A 22,531-nucleotide genomic window follows, 5' to 3' on the forward strand; every position below is an offset into this window, starting at 1 on the left:
CCTAGGCATAAACGCCGTATTTGTATTTAATTTCTTATAATCCTGTTTACCCATGCTCGATTTTGTTCTAAAAATTCACGAACTATGACTTCACTAACGTGGATTTTCGGGAGAACTGACTTAACAGTGGGGCTTAAAGTTAATGTTCACAGTTTCTCTCTGAAGAGTAACAACTGTCAGAAAAATTACAGATGGTATTTTTAGCTTGCTTCAGAAAGCGAGTTGTTTCTCAGCATTTTAATCTCGTGAGGTGCCTGCAGGGGAGCGGCTGCCCCCTCCCACCAGGACCTGCTGCTAGGGGCGCTGGGGGGCACGTGCGCAGAGGAGACAGCTGGGGGGCTTCTCCATCAGACATCGCCGGCCCGCCCGCCCGCCGTGGAGCCCTGCGAAGGGAGTCATGGGGTGTCCTCTAGTGCCCCAGCCTCGAGGGGTCGCGCTCCGCCAGTGCTGGCCTCGGGGCAGGGGCAGGAAAGGCAACGACGAAGGCAGCGGCGGAGGGGGCCGACTGCGGGGTGGGGACGGGGGGACGGCTGGGAGTGGCGAGGCCAGTGTGCCCGTGCCAGCCCCGTCCTGCCCCAGCGCGGACAGGCTCCGGCTCGACGGCCCTGTAACCACAGACTTCCGGCCATTGACACGCCTCGGGTGGCATCTCACCCCTGTGGCGCTGAGTAGAGGACGGAAACCTTGGCTGTCACAACACAGGGGCAGTCCGTCCCCTGACTGCAAAGACCGCGACTTGAAGCGGGGTCATGCAAGGGGCCGGCACCGGTCACTTAGAGCTGAAATCGCACGTCTAAGTGACGCGGCCCTCACCGGCCACGACATTCCAGGATTCTTAGAAATGCCTGATGCTGGCAGGGGCGGGAGGCGGCTGCTGCCGCCCTCAAGGGTCCGAGCGCCTTTACCTGGGCGGGAGTTAGCGGAGCAGGCCACCGAGCCGCGGGGCGGCCACCACCGCGCGGTTCAGGGACGACACGCAGCCCGCGCTCGGCCCGCCAGCGTCCGCGACGCCCCCTCTCCGCGACGCCCCCCTCCGCACCGCACGGCGAGGCCTGTGTCCTCACAGGCCCTGCACGCTCCTCGCTCCGAGGCGGCAGCCCCGGGGGCCAGCTCCGGCCCCCTCCACCCGTATCCCTGCGAAGATCCATCACCCCCACACGTCCGCGTCTGAGGACGACGCCAGGCCACGCCAAAGGAGTCTGGCTGTCGCTCGGCTTTTCCCTGAAAAATCCCGGTTTGGGACTAGCGTGGGCATCGCAGGGAGCCCCGCGAGGGCTGGGACGGCCTCGGGGACCATCCGAGAAGCTGTGTGTGTGTGCGTCCCCGCCTGTCCGCCTTCCACTCACTCACCACACCCTGCGGGCTTCGCCCCGGGGCCCGGGGTGACGTGGCGAGAACGAACCCGTCTGCTGCCCTTGGGGGGCCAGCGGGCCCCAGGCTTGGGGCGGGATTGTGGCACAGCTGCAGTTAAGGGGGGACGACCGTGTGTCTCCCCCGTGACCCCTGGAATTCACAATTTTTCAACTGTTTTTGACACTTCTCTGAAACTGAACGTTCGAGATGAGCGTCGCCTTCGGGACGTGTGGGGACCTCGAAGCACCCACAGCCCCGTGACTCCCAGAAAGCGGTTTCTCTTTTCCTGGCACGAATCAGAAGCCCCCTCCGGGGTCCCTGACGCCTTGTTTAGTCTCGGGTCAGTGGAGGCCGAACGAGGACACGCAGAAGTTGGAGGCATGACCTGGTTTCGCGTCTGTGACGAACGTGTGACAGTCCCGATTCCCGTCGCCTGCTCAGGGCTCGGAGCGCTGCGGCCTCCTCCCGCTCTTGGTGGCTCGACTGCTAAGGACGGGGCCGAGGGAGCTTGGCCGTGGGCAGTGGGTGTCCCAGGCTGGGGGAGGGAGCTTTGAGGGGCTCTCAAGGGCCGTCAGGAAACGGGGCACGTCTGGCACGATCGAGGTGGCATCCTTTGGGCCACAACCCTTTGGGCAGCGGAAATACTCAGCCTCCAGACCCCCACCCTAACCCCGGCCGCTGCACAGCAGAGGGCGCCCATCCTGACGGACAAACGGGCAGAGAACCAGCTACACCAGGCCCGCGGGGGGCCGGGCTACAGGTGCACCCCGGCTCAGGTACATTTAATGCAGATGGAAGGTGATTTTCTTCCCTTTCTTCTTTTTCTTTTTGTCTTTTTAAACAACACTTATCATTGTTCTAATGCATCAAATCATCCAACGGTGGCGTGGATCTGGGGACTATGTTCCAGCGGGTGTGGTGGTCCCCAAAAGCCTCCTCGGGTGCCATCTGCTTAGTTCTACTATATTTGTTGTAGCCAAATAGGGCCGAGCTCGTCCAAAACCACACGTCCACACACACCTTCCGGTCCTGCCTTAGCGTCCACCTGTTCTTCCCTTTGTCACAACGTCTAAAGTTACTTAAACATTTTTGAGATTATTACGTTGCCACGATTCATTCAGGCACCCCAAACTCCTGACGGGCCTGGAGGTGAGCCGCACACTCGGGCACTGCTGAGGGAGGGCGGGCTGCCGGCTCGCAGGAGGCAGCGCCCCGGGCACCTTCTTAAAAAATGCCCACCCCCCAGGCCTCCCGAGGCCCCTGCCCGACTCCACGCGCCTCCGGCGAGAGGAAGCCTCCTCCCCGAGGCCCCAGCAAGGACACAAGGAAAACGAGTCACCTGGCACCTGCCGTGCACGCAGAGGTCGGTCTCGTAGGGCCCGCAGGGCGTGCCGTCCAGGACCCTGTCGGCCACCAGCAGCGGGGAGTCCTTGCCCAGAGGCGAACAGTACAGTTCACACGGCTTATCTGAGGAGGGAAAAGGGGTGAGTTGGTGTGAGAAGGAGCGTGTGAGCCACGCAGGGGGCAGGTGATGATTTTGCAAAGGAACTTCCCGAGAGCGCAATGCTGACACCTCTGTGGGGCCTCTGTCCCCCAGGGGGTCCTTCCAGAGGCCCTGGGGGAGCAGCAGCAGGGGTGGAGAGAGTCTTTTGGGGTGGGCATGACCTCGGAGGACCTCGCCATCCTGGCTAGAAAGTTCTCACTAGAGCAGGTGTGCCGTCTCACCCAGAGTCTGGGGCTTTCGTGATGGGATGGCACTCGCTAGACCAGCGGTCCCCAACCTTCCTGGCACCAGGGGCTGGTGCGCCTACGAGGATCTGAGGCCTGATGACCTGAGGCGGAGCTGAGGCGGTGATGCTAAGGCCGGGGAGCGGCTGCAGATACAGATGGAGCTTCCCTCGCCCGCCGCTCACCTCCCGCTGTGCAGCCTGGTCTTAGACCGGTACCGGTCCACGGTCCAGGGGACCCCTATGCAGCTCCTCCCCAACGGAGCTCTCTGATCGACTCAGTCGGTGGGAAGTCTTGTCTTAGAACACCAGAGAGGGGTGTTCTGAGGTCAAAAGCAAGGGCCCCTTGGCCAAAGCGGTTTGAAAACTGTGGATTTAGTAATGTTTAAACTCCAGTGCTGCATCGACACTGGGAACAACGGAGCTTAGAGGTGCCTTGTTCAACAGCAGTAACAAAGCTGATGGTGGCGACAGTGATAACATTACGAGCGTCCACCACGCACCAGGCGGCAGGCTGCGCGGCGTCTGCACGGCGGGTGTGCACTGTCACGGTCCCATCTCACGGATGAGCGCACGCGCGCGACTCGGGGTGTGCGCCGCGGCTCCGAGGCCCGAGGCCTCTTAGTTTCGCCCTGATTTTCTTTACACCACCGTTTTTTTTTTTTTTTTTTTTTTTTTTTTTTTTTTTGACTCTAAATGGAGAAGAACTCTGAGGGCCCAAAATACCAAGGGACAAAACGGTGCTGCTGAACACAAACCACCAGGTTCGTAGGCTTCTGAGCGTAGACGCTGATTGGAGCGGAAACAGGAATGGATCGGGGGTAGAACATTAGAGGCTCTTCTGAGCTCAGGTGGAAAGAACAGACCTGGAAGGGGTGAGCCTCGTCGTCTGGGCTCTTCGGCGCGAGCATCCGCGAGGTGGACGCTCCCGAGCTGGGAGCCCGGCCTCGATGGAGAGCTCGCGGCTGAGGCCCCAGGCAGGAAGGTGACTCTCCTGGCCGCAGACACCGTCCTCCACGCCCTGGGTGGTCTGCGGACACCCAGATTCCAGAACGGAGCCCAGAGGTGGCGCTTCTTCCCTCTGCTAAGCTGGAACTCCCTCCGTCGATGAGCTCCTTCTCAGAGGACTCTGCTCAGAACTCGGGGCGTCCCACATCTCTAGGAAGACGTAGCGCCCAGGGACTCGGCGTGAGAGTCCCTCGAAGTTCTCTGAGGCAGGTGATCCGTCCCCCGGGTGAGAGACCCTGATGGATAAGACGAGCTGCGGGGTTTGGCTTCAGGCCCGGTGCAACCCTCCTACATCCGTAGTCGCAGAGAAGGAGGTCAAGTCTTCTGGACAAATGCTGAGGAGGCTGCTCAGCCCCCTGTCCCCAAAGCTGCTTACAAGCCTCAGCCGACTGGACCTGCGGTGGCCACCTGCCCACAGCGGGGCTCGTCTGTTTCTGTCTTCTCGGAAGCCACACTGAAATTCCAACGGACAGTGTCTGCTCGTGGCTGGTGGATATCCAAGATGTCTACACCTATGCACAGTTCGGGGTTCACGAAGGCTCTGGAAACGGCTGGTGTTTTCTCCCATTTCTGGCAAACACGTTCTCCCGCCTGGAGATGGCTGCTCGTGGGTCCCCTGGTAGAGAGGGGTCTGCTAGGGGGCTCCCCTGCACCCCGCTGGGGCTATTTGGTCACTGCGCTCTTGTTATCTAACATGCAAAACGCTCTGAATTCTGGGCCACGTCTGGCCCCGAAGGATCTGGATAAGGGATGAGGACTCCTGGGGCAGGCTCTGCGGGCCGCCCGTCGGCCTGCGACGTGACAGGAAGCCATGTGCCACACGAGCCGAGGTGCACGTGGACCCCCTGGCCTCGGACGCCCTCCCTCTGGCCCCTCGGACCTGTGGGACACCCTGCATCTCTGCGACCACTTCTCTCTTCAATTAAGCAACTCCGGCCGCTTGGCTGAGCTGGCGTCAGAGACCCTCGTGGTGCGCGCCACCCGCCTTCCCCCTGGAGGCTCGGACCTGGAGAGGTGGGGCTGGGACGGCACTCCTACGCCCAGACACGGCCTGCGCCGCCTCAGTGGGCACGTGGCCCGCCGGCCTGGCCAGGGAGGCCTGAACTCTGGAAGGTTCCCACTTCGACGAGATTCCGCGGGGAGAGCAGTAATGGCGTGGGTTTGGCAACGGGCCATCTCGATGGGTTTCCGTCTAAAGGCATTTCTGTGGAGAAATATTTTCTAAGGAGAGTCTTTGTCTTCTGGTCTTCTGTTGGAGGTAGTATGGGTTTGTGGGCCTGAGTCCTCCCCTGGAAAAAATCTACCATTCGTTTTTTATTTATTTACTTTTTTCAGGAACAGAAAAAAAGGAAAAAATACAGCTTCCCCTTCCTCGCCCTGTGCGTCGCTGGGCAAAGAATTCCGCGGCGACGGCGCTGTTACGAACAGGGCGGCCGAGAGGACTTCTGGAGAGCCCAGGCCCGGCCGTGGGGACCCCTGCTGTGCCAGCCCAGCCGGCGCTGTGCCAGCCCAGCCGGCGCTGTGCCTTTCGCAAACTGCGCCTTGAGAGGGGCACTTCTGACCTTCTGCATGTCCCCCTGCCGTCCGAGCCGGCCGTTTATGATTTCATCTCTACCCTTGTGAAATGCTCCTTGAAAAAACTGCCAGCTTCTGTTTATGTTTGAGGAGAAATGAAACCAAACCTGTAAGAAGCCCTGACAGTTCCGCCCCGAGGGAGACAGGTCGAGCTACCCCCACAAAGCCTAGACCTTGGGGTCTCTCCTTCGGCGGCAAAATGCTCACTGCCTGTTGGCCGTCCTTTTCGAAGGTGGCGGCACTCTGGCTGTTGTTATTTCTTGTTTTGGCAGGAAGAACCAAAAAGTGGGCAGGTGACAGCGTTCTGAACGCAGCGAGCTCCCCACATAGCCGCCAGGCGAGGCCTCCTGGAGGGGGCTCTGGGCCCGCACCAGGGTCAGCCACCGCGATGGTGAGCGAGGGCGGAGCCCAGCCGCCCAACAGTGGTTAGAGGCAGAACAGAAGTTTAAACTGGACTTGGAGGAGAAATCGGTGGAAAAGCGGACAGGGGAGAGGGATTTCTGAGGTGAGTAAACGAGGCGGGAGCACCGCAGACGGGAGTGAGAGACCAGGGAAGGACCAGCAGGGACTCTGCACTCGCCGCGGGGCGGGCGAGACCGGGCGCGCCTGGCCCTGCACTGCTCCCGGGGGCTGGGAGGGCCACGGCGGCGACCCCCAGGGCCTGCATCCGGCAGCCCGGTTCGGCTGAAGGACTGCAAACATGCAGCTGCTGCCCGTGCTGCCCCCCTCAGGATTAGGGGCGCAGAGCGTGCCCAAGGCTTCCGGAAGCTCCTGTGTCTTCCTGCACCCGACCGATAGCCAGGCAGAGGGCAGCGGGGGCCATGTGCGAGCCTCTCCCTCCAGGTGCATCCGGCCCTCTCAGGAGGCCTGGTCACCTCTCGCCTTGTCTGCTGGGTGGGTGTGGGGCCAGGTACAGTCACACAGCGCCCGAAGGCAGTGCTGTTTTATAAAAAAGGAAAACATCAGGGGAGCTCGCCGACGCTTTGCAAAGCGCCCACAGCCGAGTGGGCCGGTGTTGCCCGCGACAAGAACACCCCACGTTGCCTTACAAGAGGGTTCAAAACCGATGGGTGACCAGCTGCAGGGCAGAGGCCATCCTTCGCTGTGCCGGCTGGGCCTGGGAGCCCGCACGGCTGTGTGCACTGTGTGGAACTTGCAGCTAGCGGGTGGCACAGTGAGATTTTTTTTGGAGGGCCCTTGGGTCACGGGCAAGGAACTTTCGACCTGGGGCAGGAACCTCGCCCTCCCACGGAAGGCTTCTGAGGCTAGGCAAAGATCGGGCGCAGCTGTTCGAGTCCTTATCAAAGCTGCCTCACCCGGCACTCGCGAAAGCATGCTTCCCATCTCGCTCGAGTGTGAGAAGCCAGATGACAGGTAGCTGGCTGTCTCCTGAGTCCGCGGCCCCGGAACTGGGGTCAGGCCCCTCTCTGCAGGAGCTCAGATGGGTCGCATCGACTGTGACCTCTCATCTCCCCTGTGGCTTGTTTTGCATATTAAATGAGATGATGAATACAGAGCTAACCAGTGCCTGGCTCATGGTAGGCTCGATAAATGGGACCACATTGTCATCACAGTCTGACTTTCTGCAGATAAACAGAATTTTGAGTGCAAAAACCCTGAACTGGATCCTGCAGGCTCCTTCTCAATGCTAAACAAACGACATAAATCCTGGAGCCACGATACGCCATCTGGAATGTTATTAGCCGCCGGGAATGCCTGCGACAGCCCAGTGGCCAGAGGCCCTTGATTTGGGAGAAAGCTCTCAGAAAGAAATGTGACCCATGCTTATCATCATCTTCACCAAGCTGTAAACTGTCCTCAAAAGACTTTCCCCCCCGAACACTTCAGTCAAGGAGTGCGAGCCAAAACCCCCCCCCCCCCAAAAAAAAAAATGATCTGAGGAACGAAATGCGAGAAGGCGCCCACAGGGGAGAGGAAAATGGCAGACGTGGTAACCCCGCCCTGCCCGCGCAGCCTCGCGCTCCTCGGCGCTGGCCCCGGGCCCCTGGCACACGGCGGGCTGCGCTCGAGGGTGCAGGGGGAGCCTGGGCCGCCGCCTGGCTCACAGCTGCTTCTGGAAATCTCACAGGCCTGGGTCATCCGAGTTCAACCTCACTGCTCAGGAAGTGGGTCCAAGGCCGACTCGGGCCGGAGGACTGGAGTGGCCTGGTGGGTGGACTGTGCGGCGGGCGGTGGGGGTCTGGGGGGCGGGCAGCGTGCCCCCTGGGTTTTCCTGGAAGGTGTGTGTGTTCTCAGGAAAGGAGGGAGGGGCCCCCGTGAGGAGGTGTGGCCTGAGCCCTTACCGTCGAGCACCACTGCGGTCAGCAGGCCCTTCTTCTTGCTGCTCAGCCGGTCGTGCGTCTGGCACTGCTGGTCGCGGAAGCTGGGCAGGCCCTTGGGGCAGGGCGGGTTCTCGCAGACCGCGTGCTCCACGCTGGCGCCTGGGCAGTGCGTGCCTCCAGGCCCGGGGCTAGAAGGAAGAAGCGGTCTGCGTCAGCCAGTGGCGAGGGGCTGCGGACAGGGCAGGGCGCTGGGCTGCTGCCTCTTTTGCCAGGAAGGGGGGGGCCGGGCGTGGTTTGCAAAGCAACCCTCTCCACCCCCTCCCCACCCCGCTAGCTCTCACACACCGCATCTCAGCGCCCCCCGCCCCACGCTGATGGCATGGCTCAGTGAGGCGTCAGAGAAATGCATCCAGAAAGTGTACATCAGGGACATCCGGAAATAAAATGGGGTGAGTGTCAGTTCAGCAAGATCTGCAGATGGTGTCTTTCACCTGAACTTAAAACTGGGCCATTTGTCGGAAGCTAAGCAGGGTCGGGCCTGGTTAGTACTTGGATGGGAGACTACCTAGGAAGACCAGGTGTCGTACACGTTAAAAAAAATAATAAGGGATTGTAAGCTGACAAGGTTTTTGCAATCTGTGAGGTCAACCAAGGGTTGCCTCGCCTAAAAGAAAAAAAATTTAAAAAACTGGGCCTTCTGTACCACTGAACACCCCAAGGGTTTTGTGTGTGTGCGAGTGTGTGTGTAGTTTTTGATTTTTCGGGTCTTCTATAAAATGAAGACCTTTAAATGGCCCCAAGGTCCACTCCTGAGCTCACTGAGTTTCAGGATGAGCAAATAAACAGCTCTCGTTTACTTTACAGTAAAAAGAATCAGAAGGATCAATTCACTTGTTCATGGGCGTTGGGTAGAGACCAGGGAGAGCTCGGCTCTGGGCCAGCGTGGGACCCACGTGGCCAGGGGCGTCCTGGGCCCCAGATGCCTGCGCTTGGGGGGGAGGGTGTTGAGAGGTTCTAGACACACAGCTGTGTTTTCTGGTCATCACGTGTGTGGGGGGCAGTGCGGAGCAGCCGCCGGACACTGGCCTGGCTGGCTGACCTGTGGCTCTGCCACGAGGCCCCGGGAGACCTTGCAGGGCTGTGACCTGGGCAACCGCAGTGATTCATCTCGTCTCCACGACGCCAGCACCATGGGGTAAGGGTGTGTCCCCTCCGCGCTTCGTCATGAAATTCGGCACACGAAATGGCACAAGTCACAGCTAACTGTTCTGCTCAACGACTTTTTATAGGTCGCAGGGTCCCACGGGCAGGGGACACTTCTGACACACCGACCATCTCCCTGTGGGCGCTTCTTCTCCGCCCTTTGCCATTTCTCACGTTCAGACAGCGAGGCCGCCCTGTGATCACCACCTGGGGTGGGGCGGGGAGGTACGCCGGAAGGTGACAGAGATCTTTAGGCTTTCGCGTCACCAAAGCCTGTAACGGGGCCAGAAAGTAAATATTTTCGGCTTTGTGGGCCACACAGTCTCCGCTGCAACTACTCAAACTCTGCCGTTGCTGGACAAAACCAACCGGAGACAATGTACAAACAAGCGCTTCGCGGTGTGCCAATAAAACTTTACCATCAAACTCGGTTTCGGGCCCTATTTGGCCCGTCGGCCATAGCTTGCCAGGTCCTGGTCTACATCCCTGTGCTGCAGGAAACTTCTGGAGCAGGAGGGGAGGCCCTGCCTGCGCCCCTGTGCCCACCTTGCGCCCGCCAGACCACCCCTCTCCTACCAGGGGCGGGGCGGGGGGGCTGCCTTGAGAGGCCACACGCACGGGTGGTCCCAGGGAGAACCCCGCGTTTCGCTCTCCAACTTAGGAAATAGCAAAACCTCTGAAATGTACGGGACCTGAGAACAGAGGCGGCTTCTGTTCTTTCACCCGGAGCGCCAGAGGCAGAGGGACCTCGGGGAAGTGCCTGCACGGCACGTTGGGGAAGACGGCGCCTCGGCCAGCCTCCCCAAAGGCCCGGGGCGAGCGCCAAGCACGGACAGACGGATGGGATCCTGGGCCGCGGGGCATGAAGAAGCAGAGAAGGGCCGGCCCTGAGGAGCCACGTGGGCCAGCGGGAGGGACGCCTCTGCCGGAGAAGGGATGCGCGAGGCGGCAGGTGGCGCGCGGGTTGAATTACGTCCTCGCCACCACTGCCTCACAGCGCGAGCTCGTCTGGACACAGGGCCATCGCCGGTGCCATCGGTTAAGATGAGGTCGCACTGCAGGAGGGGGGCCCCTCATCCCACATGACTGCAAACGGACTTCCCCGTTCCATGACGACAGCAGGGCGCACAGAGAGGACGCCGTGTGCAGGGAAGCCAGGGGTCACCCTGAGGAACCCCAAAGACGCACAGCAGACCACCAGAAGGCGGGGAGGAAGGCCTGGAACAGGTGCTCGCCGCAGCCTCAGAGGGAACCAAGCCCCCACGCTTTGATCTTGCAGCTCCGGCCTCCGGAACTGAGGGAGAATAAATTTCTGTTGCTCACACCACCCGGTGTGAGGGCGTTTGTTCCAGGCCCCGGGACATGAAGCCACCGGGAGTGACGGGACCAGGCACGATGCAGACAGGGGCGCAACGCGGCGGGAGCAGCCGGGGGTGGCAGGACTTCCTCATGGACTAGGACGGTAGGAAAACAAAGGACGCGACGTTCCCTGCACATCGCTGGACGGCCGGCGCTTGTCGCGGCATGAACTTCCTGAGCTGGCCCCGAACTGCTCGCTTTCCTCCCGTCCACCTCTGTCAGCTGATTCTCCCAGCCTCGTCCGTGCCCGACTGTCCCTCGGGCCCCGCCCGCCTTCACGCTTCAGAGCAGGTGGGCAGGGAGGCGGCTGCGTGCGACGCGTCACGACTCCTGGACCCGGCAGAAGGGGCCCAGACGGGGGCCGCCGTGGGGTTCCGCCTGTGCTCCCCCCAGTTTCCCACGTTTCTTCCCACTGTCCGACCTCCTCCCACAGGCCGGTCCCCTCTCAGCGCCCCCAGCCCGCCGCCGCAGCTCCGCGACCTGCATCCCGCCCTCTCAAGGCCACGCCTCCTCCCTGCATCCCGCCCTCAAGGCCACGCCTCCTCCCTGCATCCCGCCCTCTCAAGGCCACGCCTCCTCCTTGCATCCCGCCCTCTCAAGGCCACGCCTCCTCCCTGCATCCCGCCCTCTCAAGGCCACGCCTCCTCCCTGCATCCCGCCCCCTCAAGGACACGCCTCCTCCCTGCATCCTGCCCTCTCAAGGCCATGCCTCCTCCCTGCATCCCGCCCCCTCAAGGACACGCCTCCTCCCTGCGGCCCACGTCTCTCCCCCCCCTCCTGCAGCTCTAGTCTCTGCTGTGATGCTTATCACCGGCCTCGCGAGACGATGAGCTAGGTTCCCATCTGCTGCCCAGTCCTCTGCGGGCTCCGGCCGAGAACCTTGCCCAGGCTGGCCTTCGATAAACAGGACTTAGACTCGACTGAACTGTGCTATCAGAATTTATCTTAAAATGACCAAAAGGGAGAGTGGTGTCGCAGGAGATGGAGGAGCACGAAGCGCCAGGAACCCATCTCTCCACCTGGACGAGTGTACTGGCTAAGACGGTCTGAAGCAGCTAACCATTTTCACCGTCTGGAACCTGCCTGAGCGCTTGCGCCCTCCGGGAGAAAGCCCAGCCAGCAGGCTGTGGTTAATTGAGGTCACTTTGTTTCTAGTGTGGTGGGGGTTCCCCGTCCCCCACGGCCTGGCCCCATGACAGGCAGCTCTGCCTGCATTCCTGGTGTGGCTTACTGGAGTCAGGGTGGATAAGAAGGACCTTATCCTCCGAATATCTGCAAGGAGAAGTGCTGGCAAGATGTAATCTCAACCTGAAATGAGGTGTGGCCACCTGAGGACACGGGTAAGAAGCTGTGAGGACGGAGTCATTATCACAGACACAGAGATCACGGGCTAAGGCACCCGGAGGGCTTACGCTGCGCCCGCTCCCTGAAGCCGTGTCCTCCTTAAGTCTGGACAAAGAATCGGGAGCGTCCCGACTGCACCCTTCGGCCGAGGGAACGAAGCTCCCAGACGTTAGGTAACTGCTCAGCGTGTCCGAAGAAGCATGTTGCCAGGGGCGGCAGGAACGGGCCGGGCCGGGGCTGCCCATCGCCCATCGCGGGGCTGGGCAGGCCGGCCTGGCCCATTGCCACGGTCAGCAGGGGTGTGACGCGTGTTTCAAGCCGCTTCTCCGATATCAACCCCCAATTTCTGGTTGTACCCTATCAGGACTTTCTAAAGACGAATAAAGTAGAAGTTTAAACGCTAGACCAAAGGGCGTGAACAGGCACTTCCCGAGAGGCCGCCCAAAGGCAGAGACAGACGCAGACAGATGCTCAGCCCCGCGGCTGACGAAGGGAAGGCAGAAGGAAACCTCGCAGAGGCGCTGCCCCACGCCCGCCGGAAGGCGGGCCACACGGGCGCCGGCGGGGACGGAGCACCTGCAGGTCTGCCGTCACCCTGGGTCTTCGCTGGGCCACACACACACACACGCACACGGGGGCCGGCGACACCCTCCTGCACGCGCCCCACCCCCATGCTCTTGACTGTGACGAACGAGTGTGCGAGCTGGGCCACAATCCAGGACAGGAGCACTTCTCCCTGCGCTGTACCGTAAGGAGGAGGCTTAAAAATTAAGAATAAGGCAGGGGGGCTTTGGGGAGAGCCTGGAAGTGTGCGACACAGGCTGAGCTCCCTGAGCTCCTGCAGGGCCACCTCCTGCTGGAGGCCCCAGGGCTGAGCGGGGAAGGGCCACGGTTCCTGAGACTGAGCCCTTGGAGAGGACGGACATGTGGAGCGGAGGCGGGAGGAGTAGAAAGATGCCCGCCGAGGGGCACTCTTTACTTCCTTGCTCTGCCCTGTTCCGTGACGACGGATCAGAGGGGGACGGGCAGAGAGCGAGTCAGCTCCACGGCCACCCAGAGACGGGGCAGCCTGGCCTCCGGCCCCAGGCCTGGGGTTTCAGAAGCAGCGCAGGGCGGCCGACACCCTCGCTTTCGGGCCTCCTCTGACGGGTACCCTACCCGGGCCCGAGTGCAGACAACTGGGGTTTTTAAAACCATCTGCGCGAATGCCAGATCGCTGGCACGTGGACAGCGCACACACGGGGGTTCGCCGTGGAAGCAGCAGCAGCTGCAGGCACGTCATGGCACCCCCGCCCTGCCCCGGGTCTCAGGGAGCGGGACGCTGTCTCTCGTGGCGCTCGTGGGTCCCCCGGGGCATTCCTGGTCCTATGCTCTACTCCTGTTCCTGCTCCTCCCCCCCTCGCGGGCCTTTCACACCCGACACCCGAGCCTTTCTCCCACTGCCGTCTCTCCGGCCGCCCCCAGCCTCCTGTCTCCTGATGGGGACCCACATCCGAATCAGGGACGAACTTCCGGCCTTGCGGTCTTTTCGCAGAAACTCCCACCAACAGCGACACCAATCCCGGCGGGAAAGCACGCGCCTAGGAAGCTGGACTCAGAACACGGAAGATCCCCGAGGCCTTGATGTCAGCTGGCAAGAGAGCGGCATTCCGAAAGCTGCGAAGACCAAGACCAGAGGAGAAAACGGGGCGGGAGGGGACTCTCTCGCCAGTATTTTTGGACAGTGAATAAACCAGCTGCAGGAGACGGGAAAGGGGCCAGGAACATAGAGTGGAGGGGGCGGGGGCGGGGGCGGGCCGGGGGGGGGGCATTCCGGCTCCGATGCGCGCGGTGTTGGGATCTGCTCATCCCTGGGAAATCTCGAGGCCGCCAGCCTGGTGATTTAAGGAGCGAGCCGGGGAGAGAATGCTGTTTTGGTCAGCGCCTGGCGCGGGGCCTTGATCAGCTGTGTTTTGTAACAATCACCACATCAGGTCACTGTGCAAACGCGGGCTGACAGCTGCTGCCTGGACATCATAAAACCCTGTCCGCCTCCTGCCTCTCCGCGGGAGGCCCCCGGGGCCACGGCGGAGCCTTCCGCCCGAGGCCAGCCTCGGCTCCCCATTTGCCTGGGGTGGTTCCGTGAAGGTGAGAGACGCTACAGGAAACGACTGGGGACAAGAGCCTGGCGCCTCTGTTCAGGACAGGAAGGAGAGCCGCGCTGCTGCTGAGCAAGATCGGGCACCCGAGGCGTGACTCACGGGAGCAAACGCACGTAGCGGCTCTCACCTGGGCAAACCAGGCTGGGTTACGTCTCAGGGCTCGTTCTCGAGAGGCCCAGAGCGCCCTAACGGAGAGCCGGTCTCGCTGGGGTGGGCACCAGTGCAGGGGGGCCTGGCCCCCACCTCCCAGCTGCTCATAACATTGGGCCTCAGTGAGGCAAGATGTCACAAGGCAACGGGCCGGCCCGATCCACCTGCCTGGCATAATCATCCACAATAACCCCTGCGTTTTGCGGGGGTGGGGGTGGGGGATGGTAGGCGTGTGTTTTGGTGGCTCTGGAAACGCCGAGAGTTGCTTATTCTCCGCAAGCATGCCGCCTGGCAGCGAGGGGGGCATCACGTGGCCCGGAGGCCTGCCCTGCTGGGGGCACGTGAGGCAGAAGGGCGCCCCAATGGGTGTGGCCTTCCCGGGGCTCAAGAGCCAGTGGTGACGGCAAAGTGAAAATGAGCGACCAAATACTTAAGAGTAACTACAAACAGCCATACTACCCCTACAGCACGTTAATAAGGCAGCAGAGAGTGAGAAGCAGGCGCCCCACCCTGTGCGAGGTGGCCAGGGAAGGGGGCCAGTCTAGGAGGGGACATTCACTTCGAGACCTGATGAGGGGCAAGGGTGAGTTAGGGAGACGGAGGGGAGCACCTGTCTGAGAATAGAATGGAGGCTTCAAGGTCATGGCGGGTCGAATGGCGACCCTTTCACCCAGAGATAAGCCCCCTCAGAAGCTGCCAGCGTGACCTGAATTGGAAAAAGGGTCTTGGTAGATATAAGTTGAGAACTCTTATTATAAGATGAGATTACCCTGAATTAGGATGGGCCCTAAATCTAATGACAAGTGTCCTGAGAAGGTCAAAGACACACCGAAGATGACCCTACAAAGATGGACGCGGAATTTAGAGTGACCGGTCTACAAGGCAAAGGTGCCGAAGAGTGCTGGCGGCCACTGGAAGCCTGGAATAGATTTCGCTCTGTTTCAAGGATATCTAATTATTTCCTCATCTGTGATGATTAATTTTACGGGGGGAACTTGACTGGCCACAGGGTGCCCAGATTACACGTTTTTCTGGGTGTGCCTACAACGGGTCGACTTGGTAAAGCCGATGTCCCCACCGCCCAGTGGGTGTGGGCCTCGTCCCAGCCATCGGGCGCCTGGACAGGACAAAAGGCAGGAGGAGAAATCTGTCCGTCCCAACCCTGCCTCCGCCCCCAGCCTTGGTTCTCGGGCCTTCGCACTTGGACTGAACTAGACCATCGACTCCCCTGGGCCTCCGGCTTGCAGAATGCACATCATGAGACTTCTTGGGTTCCATGACCACGTGAGCCAGTTTCTGGTAATAAACATCTCTGTCTGCCTGTCTGTGTCTCCTACTGGTTCTGTTTCTCTGGAGGATCCTGACACACCACTACGCTTTTAATTAAGAAGTCATTCCGAAAGGATTAAATGCCTCCTATGTGTTGAGTACTCTGCTGGAGGGAAAAGTTTTAATGAGACGAAATATGTGGTATCAATTCTTACAGAACTACCGGCGGCGGAGGGGGGTTGGGAAATGGTGTTTCTGGCACTGACTAAATTGCAGACGTAAATTTTCCTTTAATTCAAAGTTGGCTGACATCAAGGTCACCTGGACAGGCTTAAAGCATGTGATTCCTGGGTACCCGCCCCAGAGTTTGCGGTTTATTTGAGCGAGGATATAGCCTGGGCATTGGGATTTTTAAATATGAGGATTTGCTAATTCTACAACAGCATGACGTAATTGTGAACATAAAGCATTTCTATTTAGTCATAATATGTAACTGGCTCATTTTCAAAATTCATGTGACGCAAGCTGATGGCACACAAGCCATAAAACAGACCGTTTAAAGAAATATTGAAAATGGGAAACTTCAAGAGAAGAAAAAAGCCCTGCGGTCAAGACATTATAATTGAGCACAAAATCTAGCCCTGAGCTTTCTGGGACCAGCGTGCAAAGGTGAACGGGAAGGGTCATGGCTGTCACTACAGCTGGTTGATAACAGAGTCTACGGGGGGGGGGGGGGGCCCTGAAACAACTATTTGCAGTCGGATAGTTCTAAGAGGACGGCTGAAATATATGTGGATGAACAAGACAGCTGAGTCATCGGCAGTCCGGCTGCTCCCGGGTCAGCTGACAGCCCGTCTGAAGGCTGGCCTCGCTCTGCTGAAGGCCTGCAGGCCTCCCTGGAACGACCCTCCACTAAGGAAGTCCGCGAAGCAGGCCAGGAGGGACTGTCGTCCAGCCGTCCCTGGAAACCTTTCAGCTAAGGCCCGGGCAAGGAACCGAGAGCCAGCTCATCACAGCGTCTCCGTGTCCGCATTCGCGGGGAGAGCGCTGTTTAGACCCAGACGCGCTGGGCACGCACGCACCCCTGCGCCCCGGCCCTCAGTGGCTTCACTCTCCTTAAGCTCGACAGTCCCCGCTTTGCTGCGGGCGGTGAGAGCTGCAGGCCGCAAGGCCTGACCAGGGCACCCGGGGGAAGGCCCGGTCGGGGGGACTCACGGGGGGTTGTCACATTTCCTCTGCCGGAAGCGGGCTCCCGTCCCACACGTACGGCTGCACATGCTCCAGGCGCCCCACGGGCTCCAGTCCCCGTCCACGTGCTCCGGGATGGGCGTCTTGCTCACGCACTCTCCCGCGCGGCACCACTGAAACACAGCCGCCCCTTCCACGTGAGGGAGCGGAACGCCACGCCACGCCACGCCGCCGTGCGCCAGGACGCGGACTGCTGCGGGGTGCGCGCGCTCGCGAACTCTAGTGACACTCCTGACTCACTCCACCCGTGTCCCTGTGTCTGAGTATTTTGCCCTAAACCTCCCTAGGGAATGCGCTCCACTGGGGTCATCTAAGCTCCCAGCCTCCTCGGGATGCGAGTGCGTCTCTCTCTGGACGGCAGCGCTTCCTGGCTCTGTGGTTTTGGACTCTGGAGTTGGGTTTGGTGCTGGGAGGTGACGCAGCCCTTCTGGGCGCAGGAGAAAGCCAGCCCTCTAACACAGAACTTCCTTTTTTTATTTTTAAATTAATTTATTATTATTACTTATGCCTATAGCACCTGGGCTTCCTAGGTGGTCTCCCATCCAAGTACTAACCAGGCCTGACCCTGCTTAGCTTCCGAGATCAGACATCGGGCTTGTTCAGGGTGGCATGGCCATATAGACCAGGGACTGTGGCTCCACTGGGGCGGGAACCCAGGACCTTCTGCGTGTAAAGCAGACGTGCTGACCGCTACACCATGGAATCGCGTCCAAAAAACGGAACTTCCAGATGTGCGTGGCACAGACTCTGGGGTGATTCAGTGGTCCCCAGTCACGGAGCCTCTTTCAGTCACCACGACGAGACTAAGGAGAAAGCCTGGGGCTGTGGCGGGGGCTGGGGATGCCTGTCTCACCAGTCTCTCCTGTGGAGAACCAGGCCCTGGCTCGCTCTCTCAACCTCGGGCCAGGACTGGGTGACGCTGTTCTCAAAATACCCACTTTACAGTCAGTCACCTTCGCTGTATGGCAAGTGATCCTGTTTCTCTATTTATGGTGTCTGGCTGTAAAGCTTTTCCTATTAAAAGATCCACTTACATGACAAAAAGAGCTAATGTACCAAAAATATTCAATGAATGATTCTTGTAATTTATAACAAAAAGGAAGAGCGGTGATTTAGGTACCCCTATATGCCTGGAGAGGACTCTGTGAGCATTTCTGGGGTGGCCCAGGGGACGCTTCAGGGGCTCCCGCATACAGTGCACTTGGCCTCCCAGGGGACACGGCCCGGGCCCACGGAGGCATGGGGCTGCCCGCAGGGCGGTGGGAGGTGGGGTTACCTTGTCGGCCCCACACTCGGTGCCGTCCAGGGGAGGGTCCAGCTTGGTCTTGCAGGAGGCGTCTCCTTCCACCAGGCACCACAGGCCAGCGCACATCAGGTGCTGTGGACAAGGGAAGGAAGGTGACTGCCCAGAACACTGCGCATCCATCACAAGGGGAGGGTGATGGCTGGTTTAGCCTTAAGATGTGAAACCGGAAGGAAAGAAGGAGGGTCGTGACTCTGGATGTCAAAACGAACAAATGAACAAACAAACAAAAATACAGGGCCATCATTTCGACCGGTCCATTTAGCTCAACAAAATTCTGTGCGTTTCTCCGGGGAGGGCCTGTGTCCCGGGCAGTCAGTTGGGCAGGTCCAGCGTTCAGGTGTCTGGTGCGCGGCGCAGGCCGGGAGCCACTAGTGAACAGGTGCCTTCCACCTAACGTGGGAAGGTAGAAGGGACAAGGCAGGCGCCCACGGGTTGTACAGCATCTCACCGGCCAGGCCTGCTCCGCGGTGATTTGCTGGAAGCAGCAGCTCTTCTGCTGAGGCTGGAGGGGACGTTACCCAGACCCAGAATGGTGGCCCCAAGGGTGCGAAAGAGCCCAGGGTGCACCCTGGGGCTAAAGGGACAAACTTCAGTCCCCTCTGTGGCTGCCTGTCTTCTAGCTCAGCTGAGCCGTGTGTCATTTCTTACAGTATTTTCCCCAGAGGATTTCTGAACATGCACACACACGCAATTAAAATAATTCCACTGAAGCAGAAATAGGCATTAAAAAATACAGACTCCCATGTATTAATAGGAAACCTGGATGGGGACAAAGTGCTCAGAATGAGACAAGGCGTGAAAATGACGGAAGCAGACGTAGCCGCGTCCTCCTTGACCTCCTGAGTCTCCCTGCTGGACCACGAGGGACGGGCGCTGAGCGTAGCGGCTCCGAGGCAAGTTCCACGCGTGTCTCTGAGAGCCCCCGTGGGAGGACCCCCGCCCATCTGTGCACCTCTTCCGACTCCCGCCCCCTCCTTCCCTGCCCCCTCACAGTGCTTCCTGGGATCACTTCCCAGATAAACTACTTGCACCCAAATCCTCGCCTCGCGGTCTGAAAATTGAGACCAGAAGGACTTAAGGCTCTTTTAAAGACGCAGTATGTCCATGACGCCAAACCCTATCAAAGCAAAAAATCAAGCACACACAAAAAAAGCCTGAACTGGAGTGGGGAGATGTCACCCTGTAGGGCTTGGCTGGGGACCCCGTGGGGGCACTTGGAGCAGGATGTGGGTCAAAGGTCCCCGTGCACAGCTCAGGACAGTGAGAGCGGGGCTCGCCAAGGGTGTGTGCCGTGCTCGGTTTCGAGGTCACTGTTCCAAGTAATCTCAAACATCTGCACAGAAGAGACATGCGACTGTGCTGTCTAAATTCAGAGAACGCTTCCACGCTGGAGAAAAGGGGCAGGACCGCAGGGCTGGAGGGGCTTTGTCGAGGCGCTTCGCGAAGCCCACAGCTCTTTCTCATTTTGCAAGAATGTCAGAGCTGCTCTGTGCCCTGAAAAAAAGTTGACGATGCAAGTGGAATTATTGTGCCTTTGGGTTCGGAAGAGCCCCTGTGTTCCCATTACCGGTCACCCCTCGACGGAATGGTGGAAAGAGCAGAGCCCCGAGCACGGCGCAGCTGGGCCCGTAAAGCCTGACGGCACCTCGTTAAACGTTTGATCCCACACACTCGGACCCCAGAGCTCTTCGGGGGTGTGGTGTCAGCGTATGGGCACGTGCTCCAGAGACGAGGCTGACCCAGGAGGTGAGTTTATGGGGTAGGAGTGCTCGGGATCAGGGGGACATAACTAGCCCTTCAGGAGAGAGAGGAAGAAGGTGCCGTAAACTCTTTATTATGCGCTTTATAGACAGTGCTCTCCCATAAAACTTTCCTGATCATCAAAGCAAAGGAGCGTGAGGCCGGGCCAAGATTGCTTAAACAGAACACAGAAAATGCTAACTATAAAGGGAAAAGTTAATGAAGTATACTATGTTAAAATGAAGGACTCTGTTTCTCAAAGGATAATTGTGAGAGAGAGATTATACTTGCAATACATGGGAGAGAGATTTGCAATACAAAGAGCCAACATCTAGGGTGTGTATATACATACACACATGTATGCATACACACACACACACACACACACACACGCCCCTATCTCACAGCTCAATTAAGAAAAAGACCAGTAGAAAAATGCACCACAAGAGACCCGAAGAAATACTTCACCAAAGAGAATATCGAAACATATAAGATGGCCAATAAACATAAGAACAAGTGCTCCACTTCTCCAGTCATCGGGGAAGGCACATGAAAGTCACCATGAGGCACTTCGACACGCCCACCAGAGAGAAGGAAGGAGACGGCGACTGCCAAGTGCTGGCGAGGATGTGGCGTGTGCGGAACTCGCTCGAGCTGATGGCGTTCTAACCCGCTGCGCCCACTCCGGGAGACGCCACGGCAGTATTCGCTGAGGCTGACGACGTGCACATTCTGACCCCCAGCCACTTCTCTCCTAGTTGTACGTCCAGCAGAAATGTGCGTACACGCCCACCCCAGGCAGTCAACGTTCACGACAATAGCATCTGTATGAGTCCCGAAGCTGAAAACAACCCGAACGCCCATCAACAGTAAAACAGATAAATTGTGGCCTAGTAGAACAATGCAATACTATGAGATTCTCTTTACGTGACATTCACAAACAAGGGAAAATTATAGTGGTGGGAGTCAGGATGGTGGTTACCTTGTTTTGCATAAAAACAAAGATGAGGATGAGCGGAAAAGGTGACTTTAGAGCTACAGCCTCTGACCCAAGCTCAGCCGCCGGCGCTGTGCTATGTGCCCAAGCCACAAATCGCCCTTCTGATTCTTTTTCACAACGGGACAGACAGGGTGGGCTGTATGAACACCTGTCACTGTGATGCCTTCTAGACAGATAGCTGGCATCTGTGTCATGCTTTACAAATGACAAAGAGCTCTGACATCTGTCATCCTGAGGCTCACGACGGCTGTAAGAGGCAAGAAGGATGGAGCTTTCTCTATTTTTTTCCACTTTTCCAATGAAGAGGCAGATGTTTGCAGAAGTCAAGGACCCTGAACTAAGTCAGAAGCTCAGGGCTGGGAAGTCACTCACCAAGATTCTCATCCTGGCTCTTGGCCCATTTGGTGGTTACACAGGTGTGTTTAATTTATAAAAACTAATCAAGGTCTAAACTTGTGATTTGTGCATTTTTCTGGATGCATATTATACTTCCATAATTTATAGAAACTAATCAAGGTCTAAACTTGTGATTTGTGCACTTTTCTGGATGCATATAATACTTCCATAAAATTCTTTAAAGAGAGGCAGAGAAAGAAAGAGAGAGAGAGAGAGAAAGAGAGGAAGGAAGGAAGGAAGGAAGGAAGGGAAACAGGAAGGGAGAGAGGAAGCAGGGGAATAAAAAAAGAATGGGGCAGAAAAGAAAAAAGAAAGACGTACCCTTAGATTTATAATGGGAGATTCTAGACCCACTTCTCACGAGGTAGAACAGAAATATCAGAGCTGCACAAGGAAATGACGATGATAAACCATATGTGTAGAAGGTCATACCTCACAGCAGGAAAAAGAGAGACTGTGTGTGGTGAGGAGTTTCTGTAGGTTGAGACACGCCCATGCACACACACACATGCACGCGTGCACATTCACACGCACGCGCACACACACATGCACGCGTGCACACACACACACACCTCTCATAAGGAGGATCCCTGCCAGCTGGGAAACATCCCTGGCTCTCTCCAACATGAAGATCCCATAATTAGCTGGACGAAGAATAACTCAGAGGTGAAGAACAGTGGGAAAAAATCAGCACAGGATCTATACTAAGATGGAAGAAATGGGGGCGGGGGGAATAAGCAGGTGAAGAATAATCGCCAGATGACATGGTCATGGGTCGCTCAAAACAACATGCAAGCATATGTGAGTTTACTCCTAAAAAAATAAAAAATAGTAACTGTCTTTTTTTTTTTCTTCTATTTGCAAAAAAGGAAATACACCAGAACTGTGGGAAAACATGGTCAGGTCAAAGGAGGTAACATGTGAACTATGAGAACTTGGTTGAGACATGTGAGAAAATAAAATCAGATAACTAAGGAAGACCACACTGAACGCAGCGTGACAGAGAAGAGACACAGCACTGAACACGGGCAGGGGCGTGGCATTGGTGACAGAAAAATATAATAGAAATGCACAAACTATTCCAAAAAATTAAGAGGACCTGACAGATATGGAAGACACACAGAGGAACTCTCACATGTACATGTGCAGGAGGCGGGTAGGATGTGGCTTTTTCTATTTTTTTTTTTTCCCCCACTTTTCCAACGAGGAGGCAAATGTGTGCGGAGGCCGAAGGCTCTGGGCTGAGGCAGAAGCCCTGAAACCACAGTGGAAAGCCGCGGGTCCAGGGCAGACAGCGCTTGTCACCGCACTGGCCTCACGGCCAACGTCACACGTGTCAAGTGCATTGTGCCGCTGAGTTCCCCAGGGCACCACCCCACAAACGGGTCAGCGCCCAGCTTCCTTTGCTGGAGGGCTGCAAACACAGCGAA

At 58.2% G+C, this 22,531-nt stretch overlaps 1 protein-coding gene and 1 pseudogene across 1 annotated transcript in view; both read right to left on the reverse strand.

Annotated features, from left to right (window-relative positions):
- Window positions 1-22,531, reverse strand: part of ADAMTS17 (ADAM metallopeptidase with thrombospondin type 1 motif 17) — a 194,812-nt gene that overhangs the window by 60,045 nt on the left and 112,236 nt on the right. The window contains exons 11-14 of the mRNA XM_036232032.1: window positions 17,936-18,037; window positions 16,627-16,772; window positions 7,967-8,133; window positions 2,693-2,820 (exon numbers count right to left, since the gene is read on the reverse strand). Of these exons, the coding sequence (XP_036087925.1) occupies window positions 2,693-2,820; window positions 7,967-8,133; window positions 16,627-16,772; window positions 17,936-18,037 (543 nt within the window). The remainder of the gene's footprint in view (window positions 1-2,692; window positions 2,821-7,966; window positions 8,134-16,626; window positions 16,773-17,935; window positions 18,038-22,531) is intronic.
- LOC118611855 lies at window positions 17,165-17,280 on the reverse strand (annotated as a pseudogene).

The sequence above is a fragment of the Rousettus aegyptiacus genome, unplaced genomic scaffold (assembly GCF_014176215.1).
Source record: "Rousettus aegyptiacus isolate mRouAeg1 unplaced genomic scaffold, mRouAeg1.p scaffold_m13_p_14, whole genome shotgun sequence".
Lineage (NCBI taxonomy): Eukaryota > Metazoa > Chordata > Mammalia > Chiroptera > Pteropodidae > Rousettus > Rousettus aegyptiacus.